Source organism: Helicoverpa zea, chromosome 13 (genome assembly GCF_022581195.2).
Source record: "Helicoverpa zea isolate HzStark_Cry1AcR chromosome 13, ilHelZeax1.1, whole genome shotgun sequence".
NCBI classification, from domain to species: Eukaryota; Metazoa; Arthropoda; class Insecta; order Lepidoptera; family Noctuidae; genus Helicoverpa; species Helicoverpa zea.
The window spans coordinates 3741585-3758611 of record NC_061464.1 but is presented as its reverse complement, the minus strand read 5'-3'; the positions used below and the strand labels follow the sequence as shown (position 1 = coordinate 3758611).

The following is a 17027-nucleotide window of genomic DNA, read 5'->3' as shown; positions in this document are numbered from 1 at the left end:
CCATGGATAGAGGAAGGGATTGGCCAAAGAAACAAGGGAATAGCGAATAGGAGGGGGGGAGGGGAAAGCCAACGAAACAAAGGAAGGCGATAGCCAAAGAATGGATGGATTGCATGAAAGACGACAAGTATGACTGGGATGGAGTAAGACAGAAAAGTCTGGAAAAGAATCACATGTTACGACGAAACCCAAATAACATTACAATATGGCAAGATGATGACTATGGCGAAGGTCCGATCAAAATGCTCAATCAGATTAGATTAATTTGACCCACTATATCTAGATCATGACACGGTATAATTGCAAAGATCTCGAATCAAAGCTATTAGATTCCATGGCATTGAGCACTAGCAAAGCAAGTTATTATAATTCTCCTTCATAACAAGTCCAGTTATACTTACTAATAAACCAGTATAAACGCTTTATATAATTTTTCCTGTAGGCAATGTAGAACACTTCCTTTTTAGAAGTTGCATTTATTCTAGGTTTCAAGTGTTGTGTTGTCTTATTTCATTATGTGGTTATTGGATACTTCAGAAAGGCAGAATGGATAGTGTGAACAAACGCATACATGATCGAATAGAAGAAATATGAAATGGTAGCTCATTTTGGATTCAAAAAGTAACATTGCAAATAAATAACCGACCAGACTCTAGAATTATGCCTATTTGATAAAAATAAAGAATTTAATAAAAACGATCCCTTTGGGGAAGGACAAGCCTACATGATGTTACCGCAAAGTTTTGGCATTCGTGTCACAAGGCAACCTTAAACAGTCCTTACCTTAGAAGTCTAATTTATTCGATCAAGTATTGAACCGTATCCACGTAAATATTTTATGAAGTTCTGTTTGCGCAACCAACCTTCGTTCGACCGGTTTTCCATTAATTATGAATATGTGCTATCAGTTTTACTCGTACTTGGCAGTATTAGCTAGCTTTGCGTGTGTACAGATCAATGTAATGTGTTTTCAATAATTTCTTATACATATACTCTTTTATTTAATCGTCTGCGCTTACGGATCCTGCCTATCTTTCTAACAGCCAGTTTCTTCATCAAAAGTTAAAGCCAAAGTAAAAGTCAAAGTAAAAGTAACGGTCAAATTCAATTTTTCTATTAGTTTTGCTGTCACTTTAGCCTTGAAAAAACGTATTTGACCGTTACTTTTACTTTAGACATTACTTTAACTTTAACTTTTGATGAAGAAACTGGCCGTAAGGCGTCAATAAGACAGCTAAAAAAAAACAATGTTGGATTTCGTACATCGAATCATAAACAAGATAAATTATTACGGACAAAATATGATATCAATCAATTAAATATGCTCCTGTGTGGTCTTACGCAAAATAATAAAAAAAAACATTTAAATAGGACACCATACAGCACTACAAAACAACAACAATTGTAATAATTATCAATTAAAATACTGTTATCACGCCGCCATATTGTCTACATTTAAACATGGCATAAACAAAACAGTCTAATCTCCATAGTTGCGTGCTTCAATTGTTTAGTCACGTGGACATTCGTGAAATATGTTTAAACTAGCTTTTGCCCGCAACTTCGTTCGCGTGGAATAGTGACTACCAGCAGATTTTTGATTTGACCAATAGATGGCGCTATATGTCCGGAATAATTTTATTTTTATTTTTTTTTGTAATAAAAACTATCCTATGTCCTTTCTCAAGTTTCAAACTATGTCTGTACCAAATTTCACACAAATCGGTTCAGTAGTTTAGGCGTGAAGAAAAGACAGACAGACAGACAGACAGACAGACAGAGTTACTTTCGCATTTATAATATTAGTTTGGATTTACATACATTAACTTACATTTTAATTGTCATATGGAGTTGTAATGGATTTATTGTGTGTGAACGTACATAGATACCGCAATGTGAACTGTGTAAAGTCCAATTAGTATTATGACTTCAGACAGGTGCAGTTCTAATGAAAATAATATGAAAACTGACTTTCTTTTTCAAAAGGAAAATGAAAACGTCCCTACTATGTGTATGTACAGGAGATGTTTACAACCCCTTGCTATGTAGAGTGGAAATGTTAAAATTATCACTTCAATAGACCAATGGATACAAAGATATTAGAAGACTAGATAGGTACTGTAAATGGATCCCCATTGATAGAAGACGACTCAGAGCGAGAATACGTTAGTTCTAGCAAGAAGATTTAGACCATTTCCTTGCTAATTGGCCTCAACATGGCTTCAAATAGAAAAAGATTCAAGCTGAGAAAGATCGATGTGTCGATACTACGAGCATATTTTTTTTCGATCATAATATTAGTAACATGTTATAGTGACTGAACTCGATAGACCAGTTTTAAATTGATTAAAACGTGTTTGGGAATTACCATTTTTGATGTATGCCTTCCTTCTTTCGTACGAGATTCAAATTATAAATTAAGATTAATTTTATCGACTACCAAATGACGCCACTGTGATTATGAAAAAGTGCTGGAGCCAAAAAGCCAAATAAATATTTGATTATTATTTGAATTTGAATATTGATATACATAGATATAACGGCCATTCCTATGTCTATTTAGATCATCATCATCTCCCGAGCCTTTTCCCAACTATGTTAGAGTTAGCATGTAGCTGAGTACCAGTGTTTTACAAGGAGCGACTGTTTATGTGACCTCCTCAACCCAGTTATCGGGGCAACGCAATACCCTTGGTAAGATATGTAGTATCTATCTTGGATATCTTCTTCTACACACATAGCTGTGTTGCTTGGAAGTTTGTTCTTAACCGCTTCTTCTTTCCAGCCATAACTCTAGGAAGTGGTGCGCAAGGAAGGCGTTGTGGGGGTGCTGTAATTTTTTTAATTTTGACGCTAATAAGTGCTAATCTTATTTTAGCCTTCTTTAATATACGATTTTGACTTTGACTATGCTCGGTTAACATCTCTTTTAACACTTCCTTGCAACTTGCAAGTAATAATACGAGCAGTATTTCCGTTCAACTGACACTTAGGTGACACATAAGTTATATTACGCAACACGTAGGCACCAAGGCCATGAGAGCCGGCTGATAAGGCCACGGCGATAGTAGTATGTAGCAGACTAGTTTTCACAACCCTGAACTTGTACATAGAATATTATATCTAAGTAATACTTAGAACTAGTTGTATGTGTTATGATGTTATTTTAATAATATTTGAATGAGGTATGTATTTGCAAAATGTCAATGGGCTACGGCATATTTGCACGTAATTTTAGATTTAGTGCGGGGTAAAGCAACGAAGAAAGTTGATGGTCAAATCCTAGCACTAAAAGCACTAGTGGTAATAGTACTCTTTAGAACCAGATTTTATAATACGCCAGCAAAGGTCTATAAATTAAGAAAAAGAAACAAACTCCGACGTTGACTTTAATGGAAAATATCAGGAAATAAAATGAAATCATCATGAAACTTAGTGGCTCACTGCTGATCAAAATTTTCCCAAAGTTAAAGTATGCAGTCATTGTTTAACTTGAACATTAGATGAATACCCAGTTACTCTGAGTCACAATCAAGACTGTCTGCATGTTATCCGCTATATCTAACGCCGGCTACAGACCTTCATTCAGTTTAAGCTGCAGAGTAAGAGACAGCCAGTACAGTCAAAACTGAACGTCTGTAGCTGGCATTAGAAGGATTTGGGATTATTCCTGAAAGTAATTTGAAGAAGTGTATCTTTTTTAGTCTTGCTGATTAAAACCCATAATGTTCCTTTTGAAGCCAGGCCACTCTTTTGAACAATCCCGCACCCCCGGCAGAGAATAAGTTTACCTCAATTATTGTTATTCATAACACTAATAATACACCTTCTATCGATTTAGATACGATCGCTGACGCAACTCATTTTGAATCATATTCCAAAGATTTATGCTCCTGTTAGTGTTGCCAACATTCTGACGTAACTATTTTATTTACAGGAAGTGTCACGCCAATATCGCCACGCTAAATTGCTAATTAATGGCAATTCTGATGTTTTGATACGAAATGTAGAATGTAGGACATTTTCAGATAGCGTTAGTGGTTGGCAAATATTTCAATTTATGGGTATAATTTTAAATAGCAAATATAAGTAATGTGTAGTATTGCGTATGTATTTGTATTCGTAGGAGACTATGTACTGCAGTTTTTATAACTAGGTAAAACTTTAGTGCAATAAATCATTTTATCACTTATATTAAAAGTCATAATAATTATCCATTGTGTCACCATTTCATTTTTGTCACATAAGGGCTTCAGCGTATTGTCAGTCCCCCGTTCACCTTCTAAAAGTCCGGAACATTAAAGTAACCTGCTTTATATAATCAAAGAGTACCCTGGTCTAGTAGATCCTAACATACCGTCTCTCACTATGTGCCTTTACCTAAGTGCAAGAAAAATAAACCTAAATATGAACAGTATTTTCATACGTATTACATTCGATATGTTCTGCATCGTCGATTACCATACCAATGATAATTTATCAGCGTACGTAGCAATCAAATAAACGTGTAAATACTTGAAAGAATAATATCCAAATATTATTATGTAATACAAAATGAACGATAAGAAGGTAAAATATACATACTGTTATCAGAATAAAATACGAATAAAAAAAAAGAAAGGAATTGCTAAAATTACGCGCCTTTTTGTATTTTCAAATAATTAATGAATGCGTAGGGTAAAATCACACGTTGCTGTCCATGTGACTGTATACATAATTTTAGAACTATTCGATTTATATCTTTTGCATATTTTTTATCTAGGTGTCGTTATCAATAATTACTAAGTACTTCTAGTTTTTAAACAAAAAAACAAGTGCGATTTTATTGACTTAAAAAAAGTGATACCATTTTATTTTTATTTTTTTGCGATTTCTTGGGTCTAGTCTTTGCTTGTATGTCATATTATTTCTAAAGTATAGACACTGATATTAAGCACGCATGTCCATGTACTACCATCCTTATTTTCATGCTTATCCTGCCTTTAACCGATGTGTAGTGTCGCAATCGTTCGCAAGCGCATTCAACGTGCGTTTCGTCCTTATAACAAAAGACAAGGGCCTTTGATTTATGGCTTGAGATGACTTAGACTTTGTCATTCAAGACGTGATTGATTCTCTGACGCTTCACATGTATAAATAATTGTAAAGACTTCATTGTGAACATCTAAGAATAATGGACTCAATATCAAAATGAATTATTGTGTATTTCTATTTGGCAAAATAATAATTTAGGACAAAATTTTGATTTATTTGTTTATAAACGAAATGAAAGTGAAAAGTGCGAAAATGTCATACTAACATTAGAAAGTCACCCCAATTTTTTTGTGAAGTCTAATTTTGACTTTATTCGATAGACTTTTCTTTGTTGAGTGCAAGAATAATAAGTGAGTTAAGTGACGAGCACTCAGCTTGGTGACAAATGACTAACGTAGTACTCCACGTGACTAGAAACGTGTACTAGCGCATGCGACTGCGCCGCGTATCGTTGCACCTACTTCCGCACACACAAACCGTTCAATTTAAATAATACACTTCAGTATCAACTGTAACATGACTCTGACATCCCATATACATAGTCAACAATAAAAAATAAATTATTCCTATTTGTAGACTTTGTACGCAGATCTAGTTTAATTTTAAAGCATTCATTATACGATGTTGTATAGGGAAACAACTGTTTTTCATTGAATTTTATGGTATTATTATTGATTTTATAGGACATGATTAATTAAAATATGTTTGCATCTGATCTACAAAGTTTGAGGCTTAATAACTTGATCAAAACATTTAATTTCATGTTTCCTTCTGCTCCAAAAGTGAGACATTTTTATACATTGTGTCGAATAATTTATTCAAGCTCACATAAATCAATTACAACCAAAATAGGTATTCTTAAAGACAAAAAAACAATATCTATATTATCTTAGTCTCACAAATGCTCAGAAAAGTAACAACACATACTAATCGTACCTACGAGTATTTCATTAAGCTTAAATGCAAACTGCATGATCCTTATCAAACTGACCTCAAGTAAGACATCAATATAATCACATTCTGATAACACCAGAAGCTAATATGGTTGTAAAACTAGCTTAGTACACAACACAGCTTCGGTAAAACCATAAAAAGTCCAGGTTTTTGCTCCCGCCTCGACAGATGACCTCCAAAACCAGTTTTGGACATTCTCCTTTCTCCGGAGCATTTTCCCCTTATATCATACGAGGAAAAAAGTTTTAATAACGGCCACGGTAAATTGTAATTTTAAAAACGTCAGGAAAGTTTTGGAGCTAAGATGGATGGTTAAATTAAGGGAATTATGCCACTTGAGGAAGGTATGGTAGAGTAATTTTCAAAAGAGGCAAACAATTTTTCCATTTTATTATGACTCAACTTGTTACAAATTTATAATCTACAATACAAATCACGTCTATACAATAAACGACCTGTATAATCGAAAACCAATTAATTAATACTTCGTATCAATAATTTTCGGCAAATTACAAAATTAAAGGAACCTTCAATTCGGTTCAAATGCTGATACGCATCTAAATTACTTCACGTATTAATACCAATACGAAAAAAGATGATTAAATAATCTATTTACGATAGTTTCCATCGTACATTTCCGAATTATCGATGTGACAATTATTGATGACTTATAATTAATGGTGCCAAGTGGACAACTGGCTCTCCAAAGCAAATTTTGGCGCCCGACATGACATAAATTATTACTCCCCAATACTCAGTGGTAATCAATATAACACGTGTCTATGTGTGGGTGTGTGTAGTTTAGAATAACAGCTTCTTAAATTAAGTGTTTAATTGAGATGTTTTCTAAACATCTATTCATTGGAACAGTGCGCGCTAAATGACAATGGTTACTCATAGACCGACGCGTATTCGTATCAGGTATACAAGAGTCTTATGTCGTAGGTAAATTCGCCAAATGAGTTTCAATATTTTTGGCTACAATATTACATAAATGAATTATTATTATATTAGTAGAATTCCGGCCAAAACAGGAAACAATTCCGGCCAAAACAATTTTGTAGGGATGCTTTGTATCTATTGCAGTTATGTAGAGGTTCACTACTGATTTACTTACAAGCCTTTTAAAGCATTTGTGATATTCAATATGTAGGTGATAGAAGTCAGTATTGATTGCTGCAATTAAAATACGACGGACGGCCTATTCTATGAATTAACGCTTTGTCCGGTATATTTAAAGTTCTGTACGTATTTATCTTCCTTGTGTGTTTGTGCAGATGTTTTACATTTAATCTTAAGTAATGCACCAAAATAATGGAGCATATTCAAAATGTCCGATATTCAGATACGCGTCTAAAACCAGGTCTAAACCTGGCGGGAAACCAGTACTTTTAAAAAAAACGTTTTATAATATGATAGTTTTTATTCCTAGTTTTAGCAACGTTATCTTAATTTCAACCTTGATCGTTGAAACAGTTTTACGAGCTGCCGGCTATTACTAACGCAACATATGTTTTACTATTTATAAACCTTGTATAGCAACGAACATGGCACATTGGCACCGTTTGAACATCTTGAAATAATTAATGCTAATTTGTGTAAATATTCAATGAGAACTGTTTACAATACATTAATAAACCGGTGACATTCAGAAAAGCGGTGATGGAAATATTTTTTTGAGCATTAGAAAAAAAATAGACTCAATATAAATAACATACATGACGTCACCATCGATTATAAAATTGAAAATATAAGAAATATTTAAATAATATTTATCACCATTTGGCACATGACGTACTTTATAAACATAGAATATTTTTTAAATGATAATGACAGAATCTCACCTTTTCTCCTGCCGAAAGGTCCACAAAACGAATTTCCTTTGCCAATAATGTTGTCGTCGATACATCTTATCAATTTAGCAACGTCCTCAGACTTCTTTTCGCGGGAAACGTCCCCCCATCTCGCAGGCAGATCCTCCTGCATGGATTCAGATTTACCTTTGGTGCCTCTAGACTTTTTTAACACACTTGTCATAATTCTTTCACATTACACAATAAAAAATATAATTTTTAAACACAGCACTGTAATTTATTTGTAAAACGTTACACTAAAAAAATACGTGTGTAAATACGTTTATTCACAGATACAGCGATTTTTCCGCGAACGCGCGACAACCTCGTCCGATAGCGGTGTGGCGTGCACTGACGCAAAGACTACAATATACACTTAGAGATAGACGGTACTCTCGACCGTGATTCCGTCATCATACAAGCAGTGCCATCTATCCGCGGTGGTGTTAAACTAAATCCATAACTAGCTACGTATACATATAGCTATGGTTGCTGATTTTGACTTGGAAAAAGACGATTCAAATGTATGTAATAAAAAACGAAAATTACTTACACACTTATGTTTATTTTCGAATATAGATAACAGTTTACAATGAATTGTCTAATTCAATACATAAGTCGTAGCTAGGTATTCAATTAATCCTAATAATATCCTTAATTTTGCAGGCCTGGGCCAAATACAAAAACATAAAATAACTTTTATTATTCTCACAAGTTGAAAGTACATTATTGTCTGCTTCAGTAGACCACATCATAAATGCTAAGTTATAATACTTATAATGTATTTAATACATTACAATACTATGTATTAAATGTATTAACTGTACTATGTATTAAATACATTATAAGTATTATAACTTATCATGCATAAATAATACTGTACCTATGTCTGAAATTTATCACCATGCTAAGTTATATATTTGAAGTGGCTTACATTGAAGATTACTATTGGCTAATATTTTATAATATTATTCAGAGGCGCGTTGATTATGGCTAACTTAGTAATTTAGAAGGCAACTTACATTTTCAGAGGCAAAAAAGCTATTAAAAAGAACTCAGTTTAATTAGTACCCAAAATTATTTTATTGAAAACATAATATGTTAAAAACATTTCTACTACGCAAAAAAAACAGCTAAAATCCACGGGAAAGCATCGAAAATACTATTTAGATCATTTTTTGAACATAAACCGTCTTACCACAAAAACTTTTAAACGTCAGTTTAAGACTTGTCTAAAAAAATGTCAAATTATGACGTTTACATATTATGGTTCATTTTGCAACCACAAATTTTTTAGACAAGTGTAAAACAGGTGTTAAAGTTTTTGTAGTAAGGCCATAAGAATTTTTCATTTTGAATGTTATGTAAACTTTTTGCTGTTTGGATTTAGTATGTTGGCATATGTTGGCAAACGTGTGCGTCAGAATGGCTGGTTGTCTGTAGCGTTGGTCTTTGAGAGTTGATTCGAAAATTGCTACATTATTGCTTATACTTGCTACATATAATAAATAATTGCTACATAGGATATATATTTAGAAATGAAATATTTTTTTCGACCAGCTACCACTACTACCAGCTACACTGCCACTTCAAACATATGTTAAATAAGGCATGTATATTTTATCAGCTACTTTTCTTTGGGATAATTTAAATAATTGCTACATCCTTTATTTAACATATGTTTGAAGTGGTAGTGTAGCTGGTAGTAGTGGTAGCTGGTCGAAAAAAATATTTCATTTCTAAATATATATCCTATGTAGCAATTATTTATTATATGTATACTCCATTTAAAATAACATTAGAAATTTAAGTAAACCTTTTTTACTGTTTGTTCAACCGATTTTGACTTCTATTCCGTAGACAAAAGAACGGAATTGAAAGCAAAATAGTGGTTACAACACCAAGTATTTACTGCAGCCGCCATTAATCATACTACTAACGCAATAGAAGTCAAAATCGGTTGAACGGACAGTAAAAATGGATTATTTAAATTTCTAATGTTATTGTAAATGGAATATAGCAAATATAAGCAATAATGTAGCAATTTTCGAATCAACTCTCAAAGACCAAAGCCACAGACAACCAGCCATTCTGACGCACACTGGCAAACTACAATTACACTTCAAACATTTATCTCTATACCAGTTTGCCTCATTCTCTTCCTCAATTTATATTTTTGATGATGGTTCCAGGCCTGAACTTTTATAAGATCTGTTGGATCACATAATGGTGCCTTTCCACACAATATTTCATTTACCTCTTTGCACCAGTTATTTATACAAAATAAAACATTTTTATTTAATAAATATTCTATAAGTTTTTCTTTGTGGGTTTGGCATGATATAAAGTCCCACTGTATATGAATACTAACAATTGTTTTTATATATTCTAATATTCTTGTATTTTTCTTACTTTTTTTTAATATTTCATAAGTTATGAATTCGATGTGGGCAAAATTTTCAAATAATTCCCGTTTGGGATAGCACAACCAACGCTTATTTTCATATTCCTTGGCTTTAATAAATTTGTGAAAATCCTCTGTTTCGTCACTCTCCAAGTTGTGTTTACAATTTGCACACGATTTACATATATTCTTTTTCGCCATTTTTATCAGCCAGCCGCTGCAATAGCCAATTGCTGCACATTTCTCCCGATCCACTGGGGATTTACTGACGATTATTTTGTTTATGTCCTTCAGTTGCATAAATAAATGCTCCTCAGCAATTTCTATATTTTCATGTCGCGGCTCCTCAGTGTGGTTTTTTTTAAACAAATTTTTTAATGAATTTAGACATGTATTTTCGTCTTTTTCGCAATTGGAACCAACTGAGTGAGCCGACGTCAGATTATTTACTATTAGAGTTTTATATGCTGCTTGAAAGCCTACAGCGGTTGGCATAATATTGCTAGCTCCGTGTGCTCGAATGGCCCCAAAAAAGTTTTCTAAGGGGTCTTGATTGAAATTTCTTAATAGTAGTGAATTCACACCCTTAGTGCTCATTGTTTTAACAATTTTCTGAAAACCTTCTATTGTTTTTACCCAACTGGAGAGGGAGGGAACTATTGCCGATTTTCCATCATTTTTGAAAAATTTCATGGATTTAAGAATTGGTAGGCTATCATTCCATAACTTATGATGTGGCGATCTTGGCGTTACAGCTGCTCTGTATATCTTCCCGTTATTTATTTCATTAAAGCTTCCATTGACAGAGTCAAATAATCTGTCGAAAATCATAAGAATTGTGGCAGTTTCTTTCGCCGTGGGTTCCAGTTTACCTTCTTCTGAAATTAAATACAAAATACTTCATTAAAAAACAAAGCTTCATGGCAAATAATTAATGCTAATAAAAATAGACTAATTGAACCAATACTACAAAGCAGTAAGGGGGATGAATTAATCAGTAATCCTAAACAGTTTGCCGAATCATTTAACAACTATTTCATAGACCAAGTGCAAGATATCCCTAGTTATGATTCAGAAATTAAATGCGATATTCCTAATAATACAGTCTTTATTTATGCGTCCGGTAATAGACCTATATATTATACGAGTGATTAAAAACTTAAAAAATAAAAATAGTTATGGCTATGACGGTATTCATACAGTCGTAATAAAGTATGTTTCTGATATTTTGGCCAAACCCTTAAGTAATATACTTAATACTTGTATTAGCGCAGGTGTGTACCCTGATAAATTTTAGATAGTTGTGATAAAACCGCTATTTAAAAAAAAAATAAGGAAGAATGTAGTTGTCATCAACAAGTACAAAATACTATACTTTGCATGCCGTAAGGCGAAATGTATTCAGACAATATAAATTTATATATCACCAAATATCTAACATACATTTTAGCAAATAAATGATTTCTATTTCATAGCAAAATAGTTTCATAATAAACTATTGTCGTCAAAATTACCTGCCCTCAATCCCATCGCAACAGCGACAGTACTGCTAAAAACTTGAGTGCAGTGTTTTACTCTCATCTTGGGTATCATGCTTGGTATCACATGTAGTAAGGTTAATTTGGGAACTGTAGTCACTCCCATGAAGCCTGAAGCACGTTGGTACAAATTTACTATGTCGTCCCATTTCGCCACACACTGCTTGCCCTCATATTTGTAGTGTAGTTTTTTTGTAAGTAAATTATTCCTTACACCTTTCAGCAAATGTGGGGGGTCATACAGTGGAATAATGCTTGTGTTATTTATTTCAAAAAACCCCCCTCGCCATTCTTCATTCCTCTTAAGATATTTTTCTTTAGTTTCCCTTAATAAGGCGTTTATTGCAGCCACATTTGTAGCGCCTTGGTCACATATAGTTGCCACAACTTGCAGGGTTGTTTCCTCCACAGCTTGAACCACAGTTTTGATCAATCTTTTTAAATCCGACGTTTTTGTGGACCCGGCACAGAAGCTATAAGCTATTGGCTGTTTATATTTTTTTACCACTCCTCTCACCATAAAAACTAAAACATGGTCTGCAAATTCAGCAGTTTTTTTGTGTCCATCATTCACAAAACCAATAATTTCGTCGTTTTTCACATCGTATTTCAAGCTGGGAGCAATTGCCATCTCATCAAAAATTATAGTGCAGAATTTGTGTCTTTTCGGCATCTTTAGCACCCTTTTTTTCAACTGCTTCATCATAACTGGATTTATTCCAGGTTGCAGTGTTAAATTTTGAAGCACACCTTGTATGGTTTTTCTTTTGGGTAAAATGAAGAGCTCACTTAAATATCTATATGCCTTTGGACTGGCTTTAAACAAAGACAGAGCCAAAACTTTTTGATCAAAAGTGAAACGTCTTCCCTTTAGTTTTTTACCGAGTTGGGTAACCTGCATATTTAAAAAAGTTTTGGTGGCTTTGGACATATTTCGGGTAAGGACCTCAAATGCCTTTGTATTGACTGTTTTTGTTGCTATTGACAGCCTCTCTTTGAAGACAAGTTTTTGTACTTTGGCTTTTCTTAAATTTGATTTTAATTGGAGTACTGTTTTTCTTAAATCCATTTCCTTTCTGGCACGTATCTTTAAAGATAACAAATGTTCGTTTTCTGAAAAAAATTATTAAAGCTATTTAATCAAAGTAATAAACACTCTTTGGGACAATTTAAATATTCCTAAAACCTCTATTCCTAAACCTCTATTAACAAATTCTCCAAAGATGGTAAAAACCTCATTAAAATCTATTGCTTAGAACTTAGCAGACAAACAGATACAAAAAGCAAGAAAGCAAAGGAGACAGTCACCAAATGTATAGCATACTAATGCTTGGGTTAGTAATTTGAACAGCATGCTGACCTATATAGATTAAAAGAGCGTAATTATTCTGATTTTTTAAATCATTAAATAAGATTTTACAGTCCTCCGTTTATTTTTAAAGTGAAGTTGAAAAAATATAAGCTTGTATCCCTACAAACATTATATTTTTGAGGGGTAATTGACGGTATATTTGTGTATATCTGTAGTACTTTTATAATGTCTTTGAGCAAAATAAAACAATCAGATGATTCCCCATGCTACAAAAAGTCCTCCGTGCCCTCTTTTGTGATCTACTGCAGTGATCTACAGATAACACTTCCTTAATTTTTTTATTCAATTTGATTTTATTTTTAGACTAGAATATTCTGGTTGAGTTCAATTTATTTTTTTGCAGTTATTAATGATTTACTTTAATTTATTATATTAAGAAGAATGTGGTTGGTACAGGTGAAATACTTAATCATAATTACATTTGTAAATCGCGGCAAAGGACAATCTCCTTTCAAGAGTGAAACAAAATGTCACTGAAACTGTCACCCGCAGCATTCTATAGTGCACGGAGTATATTATAAATAATACAATGAAAAACTGATTCAAGTAAGTAGGTACCTTGCTTTTTCAGGATTTTGTTAGGATTATCCAAAGGCATTGTTGGTTCTGGGGGGTCAATTTCCATGTTTTCTTTGGATGACCTTGAAGTGGATGGTTTCTCATCAGTAATATTAATCTTCATTCCAGAACCTAGAAAATCAAACAAATATTGTGCCATAAAATACAATACATATAAGTATCGGTTTAATGTGTGGTTCCTTTTAGAAGAAGAAGGAAATTAATATGTACTAATATAAGAACGCGATTTTTAGTTTGATTCGGGAACACAAATAGCCCACAATAAAAACCTTTTTTTTTACTTATGTACTACAGAACAGTGTGCTGAAACTGTCACCTGCACCATGCTACAGTGCAGAGTATAATTATAAATAATACGATGGCAAACTGATTCAAGTAAGTACCTTGCTTTTTCAGGATTTTCTTAGGATTATCCAAAGGCATTGTTGGTTCTGAAGGGACAATTTCCATGTTTTCTTTGGATGACCTTGAAGTGGATGGTTTCTCATCAATAATATTAATCTTCATTCTAGAACCTAGAAAATCAAACAAATATTGTGCCATAAAATACAATACATATAAGTATCGGTTTAATGTGTGGTTCCTTTTAGAAGAAGGAAATTAATATGTACTAATATAAGAACGCGATTTTTAGTTTGATTCGGGAACACAAAAAGCCCACAATAAAAACCTTTTTTTTTTACTTATGTACTACAGAACAGTGTGCTGACATGTTTACAAAAGCTCTTGCTCGAGTGAGATTTCAATATCTTAGAGATAAAATTGGTATAACTTTAAATAAATAGTTCTTTTTATCAATATAATTGGATAACATATCAGCATACTATTATTAACCATCTGTGTGATTTCTCATAATTTCTGTATTTCTACATTTGTATGTTAGTAATGAGAAGGCTTTAATTTGGTGGGTGTGTCAAAAGTATTTAAATTTCCCGCCTTCATACTACAAATTAACTTGCAAAACTATTCTCGTTCACTCTGTTCGCGCTCGTTTCTCTTGCTGTATCCAAGTATTAATTATAAGCTCAATTAATTATATTAGTTCGTTTTATTTCAACATTTTCATGATTAGGAGATGGTATCTTTGACACAGTTTAACTTTTGTTAGGTTTATGTGGTCAAAATGTCTGGATTTTTCGTGCATATATGAAACTTGATGATTTTAGAAAAAGTGTTGGTTGGATCTTTTCTGCTTAACAGGGTCCATTACGGTAAGCAAAATGAAATTCAACATACCTGATAGGCTGATGTTAGTTATGTCTAATAGAGCTGAAGTTGTTGAATGCTCATCTCTTAACATTTGAACAGGTGCTTCTTTATTCAAGTGCCCACCTGAAAAGGAAATTAATTATTTTACATTTATCTTAAGTTTATTATTACTTTCCAAAATGTAATCCAATATATAAAAACAGGTACGATTCCTGGACAGGATCAATGATTTTGAACCGTTGTCTCAGTTATAGTTTTTGTCAAAATGAGCCTCGAATGAGACTCCATTCAGTATATTGATTTAAACTATCATGAAATAAGTAATTCCATTCAGTATGTTTTGATATTTTTCATAGTTTCAAATATAGCTATGTCCGGTTGGAAAATTGACCATGTATAGTGTGCAAGCAAATGTATTAATTACCTTCAATGAACAATGTGGGTATTGCTAATTTACTTAATCTGTTCTTAGGGTAGTGGAAGACCGGAGCAAAATGTCTTCGGCATACTCTTCGGTTGTTATAAATGAAGATTTCATCAAACTCTTTGACGGTATCTCCAACAGCTTGAACCCATCTCTTGAAGCGTTCTCTTTCAATATTTGGGTTTGGAAATTTATGCAGCACACCTGGAATATTGTTTTGACTGAGCTTAATTCATGTAAAATAACAAGCAACAAAATAATATATGTAATATGATGTATACCAACCGTCTTCTGTAGTGATCGTACAGCCAGGAACACAACAAGACATGAAAGACATTGTATGTGTTAAGTTGAACACCAGAAGAGTCAATTTCTCACAACACTAACAATGAGTCCTATCTCAAACAAGAGTCAATTTCTCCCACACTTATCACTAACTACGAGTCCTGTCTCAAACCAAACAAGAGTCAATTTCTCACACAGAGTCCTATCTCACAAAACAAGAGCACTCGACTGTGAAATCGTCACGCGTAAACGGAGGAGCATCAGCTCAACTCGAAGTCGAAATCCAGGGCAAAAAGTGTTTCAAACAAAGTGTTTCAAACAACCAATTCCACCTGAAACTCGAAATCAAAGTAACGCATTTTTTGGGTGACGTCTTACGTCATTTACCTACTTGGTGTAACCATATTAGGACAAAAAACGATTTTTGGATTGTTGATTGAATTCGTTATTTTATTTTTTCTATCTACTGCATTAGACTAGTGTAAATTAAATAAATACTATTTAGCAATATAAATATTTATCTACATAATATTATTATTTTTGATTAAATCATATCACTGTTATAAAGTGGTAACCCAACGGGTAAAACGAGTAAATAGTTTTCACTATGAGGGATAGATGGAGTTAGTTTCCGTACAAAAGTTTCAAGCAGCCTGCAATGTTCTAAGAGAACATAGCATGCACTGACGGACTGACTGAATTCTAATCTACGCTACCCGGCGAATGGACCGACAATTGCGACGCGCACCTCATGTTGTCCGCAGTCCGTGTTGCTAGCCAAAAAAGAATAGATTCTACCATGACGCTGGTTAGAAAATGGTAATTTTTGAATAATTGTTCTACAGATTTGCAGGGTTTTTCATCAGAATTATCGTGAATTTCTTTATACATTAATAAAATAAAAGAATATTACCTTGGTTTTCATTTATTTATTACCTTGGTATTCACGCAAGTTGCAGAATATAAGCAATTTCAAATATTATTGACGCAGTGGGATTTTTATACTTTATCTTAATTTTAATTTGGACTGAAATGAATGGTTCCTTATTTTATACAAGCAGGTGACATTTTGATGCGAAAAATAAAATGATATGAGATTTCTGATTCTTTTTATAGTTACATACTTACTTTATGTGGCGGCTGAAGCGGAGAAGCCTTGCGCCATCCATCCCGCCATTGGCGCCTGTGTGCGCCGCACATTTCGCAGACAGGGCAGGCTCGGTCCTGATAGAGAGCCTAATGATTACGAATCATATCCCACGTTATGCCAGACAGGGTGCTAAATATGTTACAGAAATGAAAACTTTTACTATGGTTCAGTTGATGTTACTGGTTTTCTCAATGTAAATAACAGTTTTTAGTAGATATCCTAGAA

At 33.3% G+C, this 17027-nt stretch overlaps 2 protein-coding genes across 5 annotated transcripts in view; both read right to left on the bottom strand.

Moving 5' to 3' along the window:
- LOC124635640 overlaps positions 1-8198 on the bottom strand; it is a 112395-nt gene extending 104197 nt beyond the window's left edge. For 2 of the 3 annotated variants that reach the window (XM_047171576.1, XM_047171575.1), the window contains exon 1: positions 7833-8193. In XM_047171576.1, the coding sequence (XP_047027532.1) occupies positions 7833-8025 (193 nt within the window). In that variant the 5' untranslated portion in view covers positions 8026-8193. Of the gene's footprint in view, positions 1-7832 lie in introns of all 3 variants that reach the window. The other variant, XM_047171574.1, reaches the window with a different exon arrangement.
- Positions 8199-8386: 188 nt separating this feature from the next.
- On the bottom strand, positions 8387-15782 carry LOC124635641. Of its 2 annotated transcripts, XM_047171577.1 has the most exons (7): positions 15653-15782; positions 15368-15571; positions 14971-15066; positions 14118-14249; positions 13714-13845; positions 11760-12896; positions 8387-11123 (listed from the first exon to the last, which is right to left on the bottom strand). In XM_047171577.1, exons 1-7 carry the CDS (start codon positions 15702-15704, stop codon positions 9964-9966), a joined length of 2913 nt encoding a protein of 970 aa, XP_047027533.1. In that variant the 5' UTR covers positions 15705-15782; the 3' UTR covers positions 8387-9963. The 2 variants fall into 2 exon arrangements, with proteins under 2 accessions (XP_047027533.1, XP_047027534.1); XM_047171578.1 differs by lacking the exon at positions 13714-13845.
- Positions 15783-17027: the final 1245 nt, after the last annotated feature.

Bases quoted from the DNA above. Each gene is read 5' to 3' on its own strand.
- LOC124635641 (XM_047171577.1), bottom strand. From the start codon at position 15,704: ATGTCTTTCATGTCTTGTTGTGTTCCTGGCTGTACGATCACTACAGAA. The intron at 15,067-15,367 runs GTAATTAATACA...TTTCCTTTTCAG, and splicing joins ACCCACATTGTTCATTGAAG to GTGGGCACTTGAATAAAGAA. The intron at 14,250-14,970 runs GTATGTTGAATT...TTGATTTTCTAG, and splicing joins AACTAACATCAGCCTATCAG to GTTCTAGAATGAAGATTAAT.